The 18986-nt window shown below is 36.3% G+C and overlaps 1 protein-coding gene across 3 annotated transcripts in view; it reads right to left on the bottom strand.

Moving 5' to 3' along the window:
* Positions 1-18986, bottom strand: part of FBXO38 (F-box protein 38) — a 51030-nt gene that overhangs the window by 17867 nt on the left and 14177 nt on the right. For all 3 annotated transcript variants that reach the window (XM_006204473.2, XM_006204472.3, XM_015239415.3), the window contains exons 4-12: positions 17819-17982; positions 17446-17611; positions 14568-14705; positions 13220-13357; positions 11523-11616; positions 10368-10498; positions 6740-6910; positions 4961-5103; positions 3855-4065 (exon numbers count right to left, since the gene is read on the bottom strand). In XM_006204473.2, coding sequence (XP_006204535.1) covers positions 3855-4065; positions 4961-5103; positions 6740-6910; positions 10368-10498; positions 11523-11616; positions 13220-13357; positions 14568-14705; positions 17446-17611; positions 17819-17982 — 1356 coding nt within the window. The remainder of the gene's footprint in view (positions 1-3854; positions 4066-4960; positions 5104-6739; positions 6911-10367; positions 10499-11522; positions 11617-13219; positions 13358-14567; positions 14706-17445; positions 17612-17818; positions 17983-18986) is intronic.

The raw sequence follows: 18986 nt of genomic DNA on the forward strand, positions 1-18986 counted from the left end.
CTAAAGCATCTATTCAAGGCGACAAGACAAATTCATAGAGTCAACAAAGAAACAAGGTAAAATATGAGTAAGCCAGCAAGACACCATTCACATAAATGCCACTGGAATATAAAGCAGAGAGCTCTGTGATTTCAGAGGGACAGTGTGGTTTTGCTTTGGTCTTAAATATACACAACAGCACATTCCCACTTATGTTCAGTTTCTGATCCCAAATTCTTGCCCAACGCTAGCCCTCAATATCTACACTTCATTTAGGACCAAAACAAGAACTGACCTTGCTGAGAAACATTCCATCATAAAAGCCAGTTTTCTTCTTTCATTCAATTTTCATGAACAATTATGAACAGTGGTTAGTAATTAATGTGTACATAGTCTATGTTAGGCTCCATCCTAAATGCTTTTATATACATGGTCATATTTGTCTCTCACAGCAGCCTTATGAGGGTATTATTAGTAGCGTTATTTTTGCAGTTGAGGAAACTGAGGCACAGAAGGGTTGGTAATCTGCTGGGATTTTAACTGAGGTCTGTTTCCACAGCCTGCTATAATACAAGGATAATAAATAGATGGAAAATTTATAGTCCCTGCTGTCAAAGAGAACGCACACATTCTAGCAGAAATGTCAGACATACAGAGTAAGGTCAGAATATACTTATTAAGGCTAGAACAGTACAAGGGAAACGTGGACTAAAAAGCAGCAGCTAATTCTCCTGTTGGACGGGGAAGATTTCACTGAGATGAGGTGACATTTCATATTTACCAGGAAGCACATTACATTTTCCAGAAGAGTAAGCAGTACAGTGATAAAAAGAACTAGTGTTTATGTTGAGATGAGTGTATGAAAGAGAAAAGAAGCCTAAAAAGGCAGCCTGGGCCCCAGACTGTGAAAAAGTTATAAAGCCTTGCTAAAAAGCTTGTAATTGCTTCTCACAGGCAGGGGTAACCACTGGAAAAGAGGTACATTCTTATGTCTATGTAATAAGGTTTTTCAAAGCCACCGAACAACTGCTTTTTAGGTTGCCACAATAACCTGTGGAAGTATTTAATGTGATATCCCAAGGTTATTTTAAACTTAACTTCTTTAGTTGCATTCATTCATTCAAATATTTATTTAGTATCTACTACAATGTGTTACTGTCCCTAGGTGCTAAGAAACAGTGGTGATATTCATTCAGTATCTTTATTCTCATGAGCTTACTTTCAGTTGGAGAAGGAAAAAAAATTAATAAACAATAATAAAAACATCAGACAGTAATATCTGATGTAATAAAATTAAAAGAGTGATGTATTAGAGAATGAATTGGTGGCTACTTGAGTTAAAGTGGTAAGGTAGTCGAAAGGTGTAAGTTTTTGGTTGTAAAATAAATATACGTCATGGGAACGTAATGTACTGTATGGTGATGATAGTAATACTGTATTGCACATTTTAAAGTTGCTAAGAGAGTAGATCTTAAAATTTCTCATCATAAGAAAAAAATTTTGTAACTATATATGGTGATGAATTACACTTATACTTACTGTGATCATTTTGCAATGTATACAAACACCATCAATTACACCTCAATTGAAAAAAGATTAAAACAGCAAGGAAAGACATCTCTAAGATTAACATTTAAGCTAAGACCTAGATATCAAGAAGGAGCCAGCCATGCAAAGATGGAGGGAGGGACATGGAGGCAGCAGTTACTGCAACAGTTGGTGCCAGCTTATACGTCCAACCATGGGGTATGAGGTGGGGAGAACAAAATGTGAGAACAGGCCAGATCATATAGCACTTTATGGCCAAAATCAAGAAACTGCATTTTTTTCCTAAGGCAGTGGGAAGCTATTGGAAAGTTTTAAGGAAGGGAGCAACATTGCCTAGTATATTTTAATTTGAAAGCTATTAAAACATTTAGGTAAAAAAAGGTCTGGTACAAAGGTGGTACAATGGGGAGGAGAATGTAGATGGACTGGGGAGATCTTTTAGAGACAGTTAACAAGACTTGCTAAAGAACTCGATGTTGAGGAGAGCAGGCAGGTGGTGCTATAAAGAAAAGAAAGGATGTCTCAAGTGATGTCTTTCATAATTAAATTAGATGGTGGTATCTTTGGACTAAGGAAGGTGCAAGTGATTCTTGGTTTTGATTTTTCTTTGTTTCAAAACAGTTTATCATTGAGCAGCACATCTTTCTCAGAACAATTTTAATTAATGAAACTATGTAAACTATCTTTCAATCAAATACCAACGTTTACTAAGTGTTCTGTTCAGCTGAAATATTATTTTGGTTAAAAAAATCCTGTTACCAAATATAATCATAAACCTTAACAGATTTGAGCTGTTTTTACAAATACTACGATGAAGTTCACAGGATTTGGGTAGTTCTGCATTGCAGCTGCTGTAACAGTTTCCTAAGGATAGTCTGTGTCCTCTGAAGTCCCGATCCTTATGACAACACCCAGGGATCAAGGCAAAGAAACAATACCCGACCTCGCTCCCTCTCCTTCACTCCAGCACCTGCTGGTTCTGCACTTTTGTTTTTGTATCTGGTGGGGAGAGACTGAGCCATAAATCTGAAATGTCTAAGAATACTCATGTGGAAATTAAAAGTATGCAGTTGGATATAACTGCAATTATTTTAAAAAGCAGAAATATCAAAGCCAAAAATAAAGGTTGAGAATTCATTAGCATATAGTTGGTACTGAAGCCTTGAGGCTGAATGAGCTCATCTAGAGAAAATGTGTAGAGAGAAAAAAGGAGATCAAGAACAAAAGTGGAAAACAGGATGTGATAAAAGCAAAGGAAACTGAGGAGGCGTGTCCAATGGGACAGGAGGAAAATGGTTTCAGAGATGCCACGAGAAGCGAGTATCTCAGGAAGATAGAAGTGGACAACAAGCTGAGATATTAAAGAAGATGCAAGAGGAGAAATGACCACCAGCTTTTGTAAGAGAGTCACTGGTGATTTTGCCAAGAGCCAAAATGGAGAGTTCTGTAGAGAACATGTGAGGTGAGCAAGTGAAGACAATACCCACGGATGATTCTTAACTCAGGGCCTGCATCCCGGAGTGACCCTAAAGGAAATTAGGCTCTATACTGAGAATATTTTCATTATGAAAGGCGTTCACCCTAATTACTCGGCCCAGACTGGGTGAAGGAATAACAACAAAAAAAAGTGGCTAGAAGAGATTCCTTTTCCCGTTTTTAAAGGTCAACTGGGAAATTGGAAAATTTGGTAAGGAAACAGTTTTACTCCATTCTTACATATCAACTCAGGGGCAAATGAAGCCTAGTAACACATGGGTTGGCACAAAGTAGGTGTTCAGTCAACATCAAAGAACTGGATGCATAATTCCGTAAGTGAAATTCCACAGGTCTTTGTTAGTTCATGTATTTAATCTTCCGGGTGGCTGTCAAGACTTAAGGATAGAAGATATGTGAAAGGTTCCCAATACAATGTCTAGCACATGACGGTATTCATTTTTCCAGTTCTTGGAAAATGATCTCCACATTCAACTTCACTGGTCAGAGAGATATTAAAAGATGCTCCTTTACCCAAATCCTGAAAGTTAAATCTCTGTTAAGCCAGGCTTCTAAGGCTCATTGTACCCTAATTCCCACCACATCTATGAGCCCTTCCCATTCTCTAAGTACCCTTATAGATTCTACAGACAAGAGGCAACACAAAGATAGCTTTGAAATAAGCAAGCAGATAGACAAATTTCAACCACCTCCTCATCTGTCTTGTCAGTGAGGCCCCCCAATATGTAAAGTGAAAAACTGAAATGGGGAAGAAGGAAAGAGAAGAGAGTCAAAGAAATATGACCCAAAGTAAAAATCATTTCTATCTGGAGCTCACAAAAGATCTGGGTTACCGTCGGCTGCAAACTGCTGCTCTCCTGGCTGCAGGTCTTGTCGGAAGTCATTCTCCTCATCTGAGTCATCTGGATGATGGTGATTGTTGTCGTGGATGTTGGCATTATTCTGGGCATTATTATCATTGTCATTATTGGAGTTCTGGTTGCTAACGAGGGCCGAGGAAACCCCAATTCCTGTGCCTGCACTCAGACCAACTCGAGCACAGCCCTAAGGCAAAAGGAAACCACACGCTTATTAATTTGTGTTAGTATAGAACACTTTATTTTAATATTCCTTTATTTCCTCCTTACATAGAATATTTATATAGCACTTTATGAACTACTTTCACAAATATGCATAAAGGACCTCACTTAACGCTCACAACACTTCAAGCAAGAGAAAGTAGTGTTAGTCTTTATTTGCAGATGATGATGACACGCACAGTGGAAAGGGATCTGCCCAACAGTGTACGAGCAGTCAGTGGTACAGCTGGGACCGGAACACCAGCATTCTGACCTCAAATCCTGAGCTTCTACCACTAGATCGCACCGCTTCAACAGTAGGAAGTAACCATTAAGAACTGACAAGAAAGAACACAATTAGTTGAAACATTAAGTTTTTATTATGATGAGAGTATAAAGTTTTATTTGGTAAGCAGTTTTAAAAATAACATTTTGTACAAGCGGGCAACCTCAGATTTCCCTAGATCTGCAAATGAATAGAAAAGTAGCAGCAAAGTAAAACATTTCCAAAATAAAGTCCCAATCCTTGCCTCTATTTGGGGTTTCTAATTAAGAGATTTAATCTTCCAACTAATTATTCTGAGTAGTAATTTTTGCTTTAGCTCAAATTTCCACCTTCATTCTTACCTTTAGTTTATTAAACTGACAAAGACAGCTTTCCACTTACTCTTTCCTTTCCCTTCTTTGGAGACTGCTTAATACTCATTTACAAGAACAAGAGGCCATACATTATTATAAACTCTATGCCTTCGCTGAAGCTGGCAGTAAAAAGTCCAATTACAATACTATAAAGGCATCTAAATAGGGGGGAAAATTACTTAGGTTGTTGTTTTCTTCCTTGAGTATTAAAATAAACAAGAACTCTCTCAAACGTGACTTACTTTGGGTGGTTCACGAAACATCTGGTCCAGTGAAATAAACTCCAGGCTGGGCAACAATTCAATAAACTGGCCGAAGGAGTCCAGCTTCAAAGCATGACAGCGCACTAAGTTGATATCAACCAAGCGAGTCCATCTTGAGTGGTCTGTTGAAGAAATGACATGGCCAAAGAGAATGTAACTAAGACTTTCTCCATCACCCATGGATTTTGCTTGCTATAGGTCGCAAAGATTTTCAAATCCTTTTTCTTTGAGTAAATTTTCTCTCATTTCATGATCTCTAAAACTTGGTGACTCTAAATTACAATGCTTCCTTACCTAATGTCATTGTGAAAACTAGATGGCTTGGAAATTGTTAACCTGAAACTAAGTCAGTATTTATTTAAATGTGATCCACTGAAAAACCTACATGCTGCTAGTTAAAGAAATGTCAGCGCATTCATTTAATACAAAAGTAATGCAGCTATTAAGAAAATGAAGAACTAATATGGTTGGCAACATGAAAAGCTCTCCAAAACATCCTTAGTGCGAAACACAAGCTATAGGAAAATGTATACATAGTAAGGTCCTTTGGATACATAAATCATTAAATGCTACATGTGTACAGGCTATAATATGCACAAAATAACCTGCCCAGAAGAATACCCAAGAAACCATTGACGGTGGTTACCTTTGAGAAGAGGAGACTTTTCATTTTGTACCTTTCTGTACTGTTTGATACTGTTTACCAAGTACATGTATTACTTTTAGTTTTTAAGTGTTAACAGGAGTTCTGAGTGATGGGATTATAGGCCAGTTTTTGTTTTCTTCTTTATACTCTTCTGTATTTAAGAAAACAAACAAACCAAAAACCCAATAAATGTTATTTTTTAAAAGCGATGTACGCCTGCTACAACCTCAAGTTCGTATTTCCCAGTAACTTTTTGGTGCAGCTGGGCCGGGGTAGAACTTCCCTCTCCTGGGTGACCCTTCTAATGAGTGATCTCAGCAGAGGCCCAAGAGCCCTACGACAGGCAGGCCTGGAGACGGGCTTTGTGAGGAGCTGTGGTGTCCCTGTGCAGTGGCGCAGAGAGCTGAGGAGGCTAGTCTGCAGGTGTCAGTGAAGGGGACTGGTTTGATAAGGGGTTGTTACAATGAAAATTCTCTAGCTCTGAATTTATTTAAAGATTTGTGAATTTACGTATTTAAGAAAGGCCTTGAAAGAAACAAATAGCATTATTCTCTCAGGGAGGAAAATGTACCCCCCCCATGAGGAAAAACACAACGCGCAAAGTGCACGAAAGTCACACTTCCATACACAAGGGATTAGGTAGGGAGGGGATATCTGAAACAGTCTAGGATTTTAGGGCAACAGAAAATTTCACTACAAGTTAATATTTAATATGTCACCTAATTAAAAGTTTTTTTTTAATACATACCACTTTGTCTGTTCTGATGATACGCCATTTGAAAGTAACACAGAGAAAACAACTATAATATCCCAGGCAACAATTCCTAACCTTAATTTTACGTATCTGGACCAAAGAAATACATATAAAGATTAGGACAGTTAAATCTACAACCAGGACAGTATAAATTTCTAAGCAGAGAATTTCAGGAGTTCAAAGAGGCACTGAATAAATTTCTAATTCAGTGATCAAAGGTTCCCAGAACTTGCATGAACAATCCATATAAAACATCTACCTATTACATTAGGAATGCAATTCATGCCACACTCAGCAAACAAAGATAAATATTACTCTGACATCAATAAAATATAGCTTCATTTAAGCAGACAAGTACCTGAGATCCAATTGTATGGGTTATGTAGATGGGGGCAATTATAAATTGCCAGATATTTGATACAGGAAAAAACTTCATTGACTGCCTTCATCCCTATATCAGTGATAATACCAGGATTTTCCACCACATCAGCCAAACCATACTTCACCAGATCTGCATTAGCCATTCTGCCTGGAAAGAGAAATTGATTTAAAAAAAGATTCTTAAGTGTCACGGAGTGTTGTGAATTCTTTAGCTTAACATCCAGTATGATCACTGTCTATGATCGCTGTGTCATCTGCCCATCATCAGGTTCAGGTTCGGGTACAATTTTTGGTTAGGTATTCTATATGAATGGTAGCATTTGTCTTGATAAATAAGAATTTTGTCAAGGGACAGCTAGTAGGAAAAAATTATCTTCAACTGTTTAGAAAAGGGAAAATGTGCAAAAAGTCTTAAAGCAAAACTAAAGGATATATTGTATCAGTTCATAACATTTATGGTGAAGTTTTAGTTTTAGCTTTTAAAAAGAAAAATAAAATCTTAAAAATGTAACTCTTTCACAGTATAAGGAAAAGGGTTTTGGAGTCGGGTGTGGCCATGTGTAGAGAAGGGTAAACTTGGGAATTCAGATTCATTTTTAGAACCCAGGTATTGGTTAGTAGCTATGTACCTAACCCTAGAAATAGACTTTAGCTCAAACACACCCCCTCTCTCTGCCCTTGGGCTTTAGTGCCTACTGTCTCGTCAGACTGCGGCGTGGCTTTAGTAAAAGAGGGTTCTCCATTCTAGATTATGCCATTGGAAATATACCCCTTCCCTTGCCTCATATCATTATCCCTGCCATCTGCCTGCCCTTCACTCTACAGAATGGTCCACTTAACTATGAGAAATTTGAAGGAAAAAAGGGACTGTGTCTAGTTAGTTAAGAGTGACATTTTCAATGTCCAGCATAGTGCAGGAACCCAATAAATGTCTCTCACAGTCTTTGAAATCAACTGACACAAAGTACAAAGAAGACACTACTGCTCTGGTGAAGCTTCCCTGCACGTTACAGGGATTTATACTTTAAGCTTGGACATATTTTCCACTCCCAATTTCACTTTCCATATAGTTCAGCCTCTCTCCTATAGTCCCTTTCTTTTTGTATTTACTGGCATTTCTTGGAGATTTCACCTTAATCCATTCATTGTAATTTAGCTGAGCAATTTTCTTTAGACTCCCGGGAAAAACTTCTTTCTTGTCCTTTGGACTCGAAACTTGCTTTCTCCCTTATGATCAAGTGGATCTTGAACTGACTCTGGGTGTTGCTGGCATAAATGCTGCAGCCTGACATGACAGATCCATGTCTTACATCCAATCCTTTGAGATCACCATTCTGTTCCTGCTCTTAGGGTCTCCTGATTGCTACACTCCCTCAAAAACCTGATGGCATCACCTAGGACTCATTTTTGTTTCCTTTTTTCTTTAGCCTATAGGTCAGCTAAAAGTAAAAGCTACCATTTACTGAATGATTTCTAAGTGTCAGAGATTGTAATAATAAAAGTCCATGTTTTCCCATTTGTTAGATGGAGACAAGACCATTTCCTACTTTTTTCTTGGGTGGTTTGAACCCAGGAAATAACTTACCTAAGGTCCCATAATTAATAAAATTCCATCTCACTCCCTCTCTCCAAAGTCCCAGCACTAAAGACTACTCTATACAACTTGTGGTTTTCAGTGGGTGTTACAACCCTGTCACCTTCACATGAAGCTCTGAGGTCATAAATCTATGTAAATAAAGAACCCCTCTCTAAGTATTCATCCTTTGGTCACTTTTCTTATATTCCTAATACATAGCACCTACTTTCCCGCACATCCAATTCCTCAGTCTAGCATGGTCACTTTTACCATACATGTATGGAAGACAAAGGTGATTTTCTTTTTTTTTTTTTGCCAGACTCTTTGTAACAAAAAATTGGTACAAGTTTTACCAGGAGCCACCCCAACCTCCTGGAGAGACGCTTCAAAATGTAAATTACTGAGAAGAAAGAGATAAAGTGAAAGAGGTTAAGTAGTTCCTCTCTACATAGTCTGTCAGAAGCACCGGCACCTACTCTGGTACAGAATCCTAGACTGTCTTTGGAGTAACAGAGAAGAGACATATACAGAAGAAATGAATGAGCTGCAGCAAATATGAAGAAAAGAATGGCTTATAAAAAGATTGAAACTAAGAGACTATTAAATAGGAAAGAGACTATGAAAACAAGTTATGTTGAAAATATAAGATAATGGAAGTCAAAAGGTAAAAGTGTTTTTCTATTGAAAATCTGTGTGGAGGGCAAAGAAAAACTATAGGGAAATAGCTGGTTATAAAGATAAGTCTCAAAGACAGTCTTTCAGTGGAACTAAATGTGGCTACCTTGAAAATGCAAAATTTGTCGAGTTTTGAGCTTTTGGGAAGAACAAAAAGAAAAAGATTGTAGAAAGAACACTAATTACCAATCTAATAATTTTAAGTTACTACAAAGATACTACAGAAGGAGAGAACGTTAACAACCTCATTTAAAATCAGAAAAGCCTGAAATGAAACAAATTAATTTTATATCAAATCACTACTCTAGTTTAGCATTTTAAAGTTACGTTGGTAAAAAGCTGATCATTTTCAAAGCTATGTAAATTAAAAATGATTGCTGTGTTAAACTGGCTAGAAGGTAATGCTTAGATTTTTTAAAACCTTCACCTATATTAATGACAACTGCAACAAAGTAAAAACGAAACAAACTAAAAACAAAAACAAAAAGAAAACTCAACTATTATTGTGACATATATCAGAAATGAAAAAGGACAACCAGTCACATTATTTAACCTGCACTGTCAAAGAAGAATTAAGCCTTCTTATGTTCTTCTACAATGCAAGTTAGAGCCAAAGGAAAAATGCCATCTCGTATGACAGTGAGAGTTTAACAAAGACTTGTTCCAAATCACATGGGTAAGAAACTAATTCTTGCAAAAATAAAAACATGCTGATGGTGGAAATGTTTTTGCATGTCTGACTAATGTTATGCTGTAAGAAAGTTTGAATAATGAATTGACATGCATTCAAACACAAAGGAATGAGTTCTCAATTGTAAATACATTCCAGAAAAGGCTGTCAACAAGCCTTCCAACAGCAATCATCATTAAATGAATACTGACCATTACGTGCTCACACTATCTGGAAAATCCAGAACCCAGCGGGTTTATTAAGGAAATGAAGAGCATGGGCAGGGAATGGGACCTCATCTGAGAGGACCATCAAAAGCTTCAAGAAGTGTGGCAGATCAAATTCAACAAATGGAACCAAGGATGACATTCTGTGAAAAAAAATGCAGCAGAATGGGAAAGAAACTTGGGCAGCAAAGTGGAGACAATATCAAAAGTAGATAATGATCTTTTGGGGGGCAGACTGTTAATCACCACATTTTCTATAATATGCTAAAATCAGAGGCAATACAGGACCAAAAAAATCACTGGCACTTCAAGTTCAAATTTTTCAAGAAGTGAGAACAAGAGTTTAGGTTGTTTTGTACTCAAGAAAATAATGGCACCTCCCAATTCAGGTTTCAGCTTGTCAATTAAGTTCCCTACAGCAATTCTAAGGGAATAAAATGGGATAATTTATTCTTACTCTGCAGCAAAAACTCATCTACATATCCCAGATGAAGGGTTTCAAACTGGGGAAACTCCAACTCTGCCATCTTTAGGGCAGAAAAGACGCCGTCTTTGGTTAGGGATGGCTGGATCCGAACTTCATGTAACCTATAAACACATAGATACGTATCAGAGTAAAATGAAAGCCATCAAAATCAAAGATTCTTCCGAATGTAAGGCTTTGAAATAAGTTTATTTTACTGAAGTGTCAAATGCAAACAATTTTTCTCCCCTCCATTAAAAAGTATCAGAGATTATTTCCTTTAAAAGAATATTATATAAAGTGTCAGTACATCTTAGGCATACAATAAAGTTACAATAAATAACAATGAATTATACAGTAATGATTTATCCTTTAATAATAATACATCCTTTCCAGTACTTTCTTAAGCCTGATTAAGTCAAGGTGAGAATCTGCACCTGGTATTTCTTTACAACATTTTTAGGCTAACTACTAAGTCCCATTTTAACAAAGAGTATAGGTCTATAGTAGGTAACAACACCTATCTACTTAAACTTAGATATAGTTTTGTTTTATTTATATTCTTAATGTTCTATTGATGGAAAGCAACACTTTTTAAAATAAATTTAAAAATGATTATTTAATTTAAATGTCATAAAAGTACAAGCAGAGGTAGACGTTTGATATATATAGAAAACAGGAAATGTGGCATAAAGTGATATGAAAGATAGGTTGAAAACATAAAGATGTTAAAGGTCAGGACTCTAAAAAGCTGACTTAAAATACTGATTTCTGAATAGCAAATATTACCACCCACTAACCAAAACAATTCAAAAAATCTTTCAAAGGTTGAGACAATGGTTCCTGAGAGGACTACAGACTCAGGGCAGCAATACAGACTTCTGTTGGACTCTCAGGCACCCAGATAATTGACTGCTTTTCTCTAATGAAAACAAGCCCTTTCAGAGCTTGTTGGGTCCGGAGTGCAGCTCACCAGGTCATCAGTTATAAAGGAAGACAACCACTAAGTGAGTCTAAACAATTCCTTTGCATTTTAAATCTGAACAAGGCATGATTAAACATCATATACATATTTCCCCCAATTTTTGTTAAACAGGGAAAAACATATATATTCCAAGACGTAAGACACAATGTGAAGAGGAAACATACCTACGGGCAGCAGTGATGATGAGGTAACCAAGATCTACTTCAAGTGCATTTTTGCAAGCTCCCAAAACAATAGTGTGCAAATTTCTAAAACCACCTAGTAAAAGGAGAAAGGGAAAAAACAAAACGATACAAACTTCATTTGACCAGAGCACTGTCAGTAAAGCATTTACACACAATTAGATGGTAATGCTTTGTTTAGGCATCATCATTTTAGTGCTTGTGTATCCCACTGTGGTTTTAATTTGCATTTCTCTACTGATTAGTGAAATCTGTCATTTTTATGTTTACTGGCCATTTAATTATCCTCTTTTGTGAAGTCTTTTCTATTCAAAATGTTTTCCCACTTTTCCTATTGGGTTTTCTGACCTTTTCTTTATAATTTTAGGAGTCCTTTATGTATTCTGGATACAAGCCCTTTGTCTGATATCATATTACAAATATCTTCTCCCATTCTATAGCCTGGCTTTTTAACTCTTAATAGTGCCTTTGATGAACACAAAAATTTTAATTTAGCACAGTTTACCAACTTTTTTCTTTGTGGTAAGTGCTTTTTGGTACACTGTTTAAGAAATCTTTGCCTATCAAAGGTCAAGAAGACATGCTAACTTTTCTTTCAAAAACTTTTTTTTTACATTGGATCTATGATCCATCTGGAATTAACTTTTGTGTGAGGTACACTGGGTCCTTAAGTAAAATGTAAGGGGGAGTCACTCTTAAATATTTATTAGGGAAGAAAAGTTTGTTCCACTTTTAGGCCCCTTATACAAACTCTTTGCTTTTCGCACTTCTCTCCAGGTCTTCTCTCTAATGAATGATTCCATAGTAGTCATCTTTTCCCTTCTGACTTTATCCTATTAGCTACAGCCATGGAATAAAAATAATGCTGTTGATCTTGAGGGAACTTGCACCATCCCCTTAACACAATATAATGAACACTTACACCAGACTTGATTAACTGACTAAATGTCTAAAAATATACTGCATAGTCATATTTTAATGTATTAATGATAATGTCCATTTGTTACCAATGGTACTTGATGATTTTCCATTTGTATGCTGGATATCCAAAGTTATATTTTTAGTTCCCAGCTATGAATTATCTATATAGCTAAACTTGGTGTTTCTGTTGCAATGAGGAGATAACACAGAATTCTATTATATATCACTTAAAATATAATTAACAAAGCTAAAGAGTAAAATGTTTTTTTCTTTTTAAAAGCCATTATCTGATGGATGGATCTAATATCCAACTTACAAACATGAAGACATTTTATATACTATAAAGTATTAGACAAATGGTAAATTAACATTACCAATGCCTGAATTCTTTTATAGACCTAAAGTGCCTAAGTCAAAAAACATCTCTCAGCAAAAGGCACTAGGATACCTCCGTTCACATTTCTCAGAAAGATTCCAAATACAACATGAATTATTAACTAAGTGCTAATATTTAAAAAGCCAGAAAACATGCCTTATCACTCTACTATTTATTTTGAGACTGCATAACATTGCATAAAAAGGAAATGAATATTAGGCCACACTCATGGTTACGTATTCTTCATCAAGTACATCAGATAGAAAGTGCAATTACTAACAAGTATTTTCTTTTAAAGACTGAGAGGAGAAGCTAAATAAAAGCTTAATGAATTTTTTACACTGATTTTTAAAATACTTTGTAACTAAAGAAAAATGAATACCTGATCTCCAACTATCTTCAACTACATGTTGGATAAGGCCTCCAAGGAAAGGAACTCGAACCATTTCCAAATGTTCCAAGTTGCGGGCAGAGGCTAAGCCTGTTACTAAAGGGACATATTTCAAGGAGTTTGTGGGTCCTGGAGAAAAAAATTTCAACGGAACAATGTAAATTGCCAAGATGAATTTTCAAATCAGTAGCCGAAATGAATCTTATAAATTAATTCTACATCTGAAAATGACAGCCAAGTGGTTGGCTCTCTGCAATTTATACTTCTCAATGGAAAAGAGAAAGTGTTAGTCTGTTAACCACATACTTATTCAGCATCTGTTAACCATGTATTTATTCAGCGTAAGAATTTTTCAGTAATGTTGGAGAGATATTTAGTATTTTTGGTAGATTCCCTGAAGTCTCAATAATTTTGAGCTCAAAATAACTAAGGGGGAAAAGCCAAGCTGAAAATTTGATCTTTCACTCAAATAAATAGCGCAATGACTTAAACACCTCTCTATGTAACCAGTATTGTATTAGCTGTTACAGAAGATCACAAAAGATAGGATCCTATACATCAAACAGCTTGCAAATGACATGAACATAAAACTAACATGAATAATTCTAAAGGGATAAAAAGGAAGAACATATCAAGTACAAAAATAAGATCTGATGTACTACATAAAAAAGAAAAAGGGGAAAGTAAATTGAAGAGGCAAAACTTGAAGGATGTATACAAGTAAAAAGGAGGAAGGAAGTGTCTACCTCCAGACATGGAAAGAATAATAAAGAAAGACACTGAAATGAAAGCTGGTATGGTTGTTTGGGAACGCCACGTGGGCAGGCCTGACTATGAAAGAAGGCATATCTTGAAAAGGAGTCAGAAATAATGATATCAAGAGGGGCTCTGGTCATCATGAACTCTGAAGCAGGACAGTTCTCATTTGACACACTAGGGGAACAGAAACACTGAAGGTTTCTGAACAGGAAACTAGTATCATAAAAGCAATGTTTTATGCTTTAAAGTCGATTAGGTCAGAGAACTATTTACATGCAGGATGATTAGGGGACCAGAGACAGAGAAAGTAAACAAAAATTTATTAAAACAATCCTATAAAAAGGTAAAAAGTTCCTATAAGGAATATATAGGTATTGTGACACTTTACTTTTTCTGCTAAGGGTCAAACACAAATCATATATCTACTATCTTTAAAACAAAAGGTACATTTATCTTCATAAAGTAAGTTACAAAACATAAACAGTAACAACACAATTTCATTTACAAATGTAGCTATGGACTTTGCTTTGGGATATATTTAGAACTCTGTATGTATAATTCCACAACTATGTACCATTACCTGCACAGTTCCTCATGACGAAAGTTCGTAAGCTGATGCAAAGAAAATCTTTGAACGGCTGTGGTTTAGTGAGTCTTACCCACTTCATATAAAGGTGCCTTAGCATTGGGATACAAGGAATTTCAGGAACATTCACCCCTAAAGTATATATACAAAAAAAGAACAAACAAGAAAATAACTAAAAGACTCTGTATTCCGTGTATAACAATCTGTTTTTCAAGTTGATGACGTATATCCTTCATGGATAGCTTCGTGAGAACAAATTACCTAAGTAAAGTCTATCAAGATAACTTATTTAAAATAGGCTTCAACAATTTAAGCAAACCATGAACAGACTACTTTGTTATTTCTTTAGAAAAGGTATATGAGAAGATAGGATTTTAAAAGTATTTCTACATTTTATACATAAGTTTTTCTTGTAACTACAATTTTCTAGGATACATTTTTCCCAGTAGATGTAAAAGGAAAATAGGTTACTAAAAGCAAAATTAAGAAGATGGGGGAGGAATACACAAATCTACTATTTGACTACCAATGTCCACTGCCCCACCAGTGGGAAACTAAATTTCTCAGAACAAAGGCAGGCTAGCTGGCTTTAAATATCATGGTTTCTGGATGGTATCCAGAGACAGAGATTAAAACTGTTTCTATAAATTTCTGAGTCTTAAGAATTTGTAAATGTGTGGCAGAAGCCAGTCAGCACGAATGAGAAACAGAAACTTGTCAGCTGTTTTAATATTTCAAATTGATAAAGGCATTTTATCCTTTTATCCTTCTGATCACTAAGTGGCTCACTACTATTAGGAATCATACCTGCAGAGGACCATGTCTGAAGAAGGGGGATACAGAGTGGGAGGAAAAGTCCCGAGATATGGAAGAAGAAAGAAGATGGGTAACTTGAAAATTCTTACGGAAGGAAGCAGTTCAAGGAAGCTGCCCAAGAGTCTAAACATTGTAGACTAGGGAAAAGCCAAGGAAGTGACACAAGTCTCAGAGAAATCCAAGGATTCAGAGTGATGGCATTTAAAAACAATAGCTGGCAAAACCAGTTTAATACAACTTTTAATCTTGAGTCAGCAGACCCTGCTAGCAAAAGCAACTAGAAAAAGCAAAATCAAGAGTACTTGAATGGTTGGTTCTTTAAAAGCTAAATTCTGCAGAATGCTCCTACTATGAGGATTACTGCTTAACATAGTCCACCCAGAAAAGCATAGTTAGCTTTAGCTTTGAACTATGCATAAACACTGTATGGCAACAGATGGGAAGTAAAACTGGGGATTAGTCCAAAGGAAGAAAAGCAGAGGAAGTGAGGTACAAATTGAGACTCAAGACACAAAATTCACAAAGTTACATTTAACATCTACCATGATGGTGGTAGTTCTGATTAGGAAACCCAAGGTAGCAAGGGTGAGGCAGATCCAGACAAGACTGTTATACTCTATGTTCAATCCACATTTTACCCCAAATCCATTCTATAAACAAATGACACAATTACCTGTCTTCCCCAGCATGTTCATTAATTTACTATACACGTTTGTATCACCATCACAGTGTTAAACTGTTGAATTAATCAAATGAATTAATGCATTTCAACAAAATTTACCAAGGACTTACTATATTTGCAATGAACTATGACAGGCATCATGGAAAATATAAAGATAAAAAAACACAGTCTCTGACATCACATATTATAAATTTTAGATATTATAAATTTTAGATATTATAGAATTCCTTTATTATCTGAAAATCCAAATTCAAACTAGATATCCAAGTCCTTAATCAGAACCACTTCTTGATCTTGTAAATGAAGGGTTGCTAGAGAACTTTGCTCTTCTTCCATAATTGCGTACCTAAATCTTATTTAAGACCTACTTCTTATCATCCCTGTTGCTCTCCCTTCACCACCTGACCCAGTTTCAGAAATGCCCAGTTCTTTCAGGACCATCCCCAATACCTGAAATAATGCTTGGAACACAGCAGCTACTCAGTATGTATATTTTAAATAAAATGATGAAAAAATAGTAAAAGTCAGACTATAGTAAGAGGAGTATCTCCAAAGATGACAAATTAAATTTGAGAAAATATCCGTCTTTATCATTTTCTCAGGTTGAAATTATTGGGATACAATTTCAGAGGATACACCGTGACCACTGCAGATAAGGTCTTTGAAATAAGACCACTTCTTCCTCATTTCTCAGGGGAAAAAAAGAAGTGGCAGTTCTCTATCGGCTCTGGGTTGAAGAACTCAGGGGGATTTTCTGCTTGGAGAAGATACATGTGAACTAAGAGCTATCCGTGATGTTTTTATTCTGCAGTGTTCTACAGCTCAGCTGTATAATAAAATAGCCACTTGCTACATGTGGCTATTTGATAAATTAACATAAAATAAAATCAAATATAAAAATTTAGTTCCTCTGTTTCACTAACCACAGTGGGTAACATATGGAATAGGTCAAATACAGGACGTTTCCATCGTCACAGAAAGTTGTAGGGAAGAACGCTCCTCTGGAGGGTAGGACAAGTACCAGGTGGTGGATATTGGAGAGCGAGGGCAGGATTTTGCCTCATTCAAAGAACAAAGCAAAACAAAAAACCCAACAATTTTTAAAACAATTAAAACTGTCTTCCAAACAGAGAACATATTGGTTGTGAAATAATAATTCTCTCACCTACTGTATTCTACCCGCTGTATTCCCTCTCCCCCACCACCCAGGACTCTAAAGAGAAATCTGAATTTTTATACGAGTCTCACAAGCATTTCTTTTGCCACCATCAATCAGCAAAGCCATTTCTAAAATCCTCATTATCCCCTTTTGGTGAATATTCAGTTGTATGGCATTTCAAGGAGTCACAAGCAGCCCAAGAAACATGTACTCACCAACTAAATGTAAAGTTTGAATTTTGGCTCCTATAGGAATTTTCAGTTTATTTTCAGGAGGAATTGGAAATGCTCCATTACGATTACGAAATTTCCCCAAAATATGAACATGTGGCATATATGTCCAAATGGATTCTACCAATTCCAAATGAGAAGTTTCCACACCCTACAAAATAATGCCGAAGCAATCATAAGAAAGGCTTTTAATTTAGCATTCAAGGCTTCTATTTCTGTATCATAAGATGCTAACTATGCAATGGAATTTAAGTTTGTTGTGGATGAAATTTGCAAGTGAGTGAACATGTTCTATCATTCTTTGAATTTAGTATTTTATCAATCAGTTGATGTCAAATGTTCAACCAGGTGCACTTACCACTAGGTTTGGGCATGCCTGCAAAGCTTCCAGAACTCCTGGAATGCTAAAAGCCTCATGGCCCCGTACCCTTCGCCTCTCAAGGTATCTAGGGTGAAGGCCATATAGCTGTTCAACATCTGGCATCTTCTTCAATAGTGTCAGAAAACTGGAATCTGTGAAGCCTGAGAAGTTCAGAAGCATTTAGAGCCAAGCTCATCTTTCTACTGGTCAATATTGAGCAGGCACTTATAATTTTCATCAAAAGTTAAAAGAACAACAAAAAAAGAGATTTCCTTTTTAAATTTTCATAAGGCTAACACTACAGCTGAACAAATGGTTAAACAAAAGAATTCCTTTAGTAACAGAGGAAATGTGTCAAACTCCACTTATTCTGAATCGATACTTTACAGCTGACACTTTTAATTTATTATTCTCTTTTTTGTTGTAGCTGCTGCTTTTAAGGCACAGAAATCTTCAGCCAGGAACAATACACTTTTAACCCAGATGGCTTGGACCTACTTGACTGGTAAGTGAGGAAGTACCACTCACCTAACCACCATCCTCCTCCCCTAAAGGTGCTCTGGTCCATAAAACCTCTAGGCTCTATACAGCACACCACTAAAAAATGAGTAAGATATGAGCCCCATCTCCAGGAAGCTCACAGCTTTAACCTATATCCCATCTCAAACTAGATTCTCTTAGTTTATCCATTTCCCAATAATTACTCTATCTTGTATTTAACTATCACTCTCATGACATTTTAGACAACTCATTCTCCTGAAAAAGACAGATGCAAGTTTGCTGAGAGAACTTAAGTGATCCAAAACGAGAGGATGCTGAGTGGACAGAAAACTATCAGGGTGTCCAGTTGTGTTTCATGGTGGGAATCAACTAGATGAGAAGAGAGAGACGGGTTACTTCCACCACAGGAACTGCCGGTGACGTAAGTGAGGAGAACAGGTCTCATACAGATGATACTTTATTACCTGGGGCTTTTTTGTTTTTAATGGAGGCTGTCAGAAAGCCAACTGTCTGCTCACTAATGACAAATGAAAATATTAATTTTCCAGAATAAAATTGAAGCCCCAAATCACATACTACAGTTTTCGAAAGTTGTTCTGTTTGTACAAGGCTAGCCTAGATATGTTAACTTCAGAATCACAAAAATGAAGAGTAAGAAGGGACC

Source organism: Vicugna pacos, chromosome 3 (assembly GCF_048564905.1).
Source record: "Vicugna pacos chromosome 3, VicPac4, whole genome shotgun sequence".
Lineage (NCBI taxonomy): Eukaryota > Metazoa > Chordata > Mammalia > Artiodactyla > Camelidae > Vicugna > Vicugna pacos.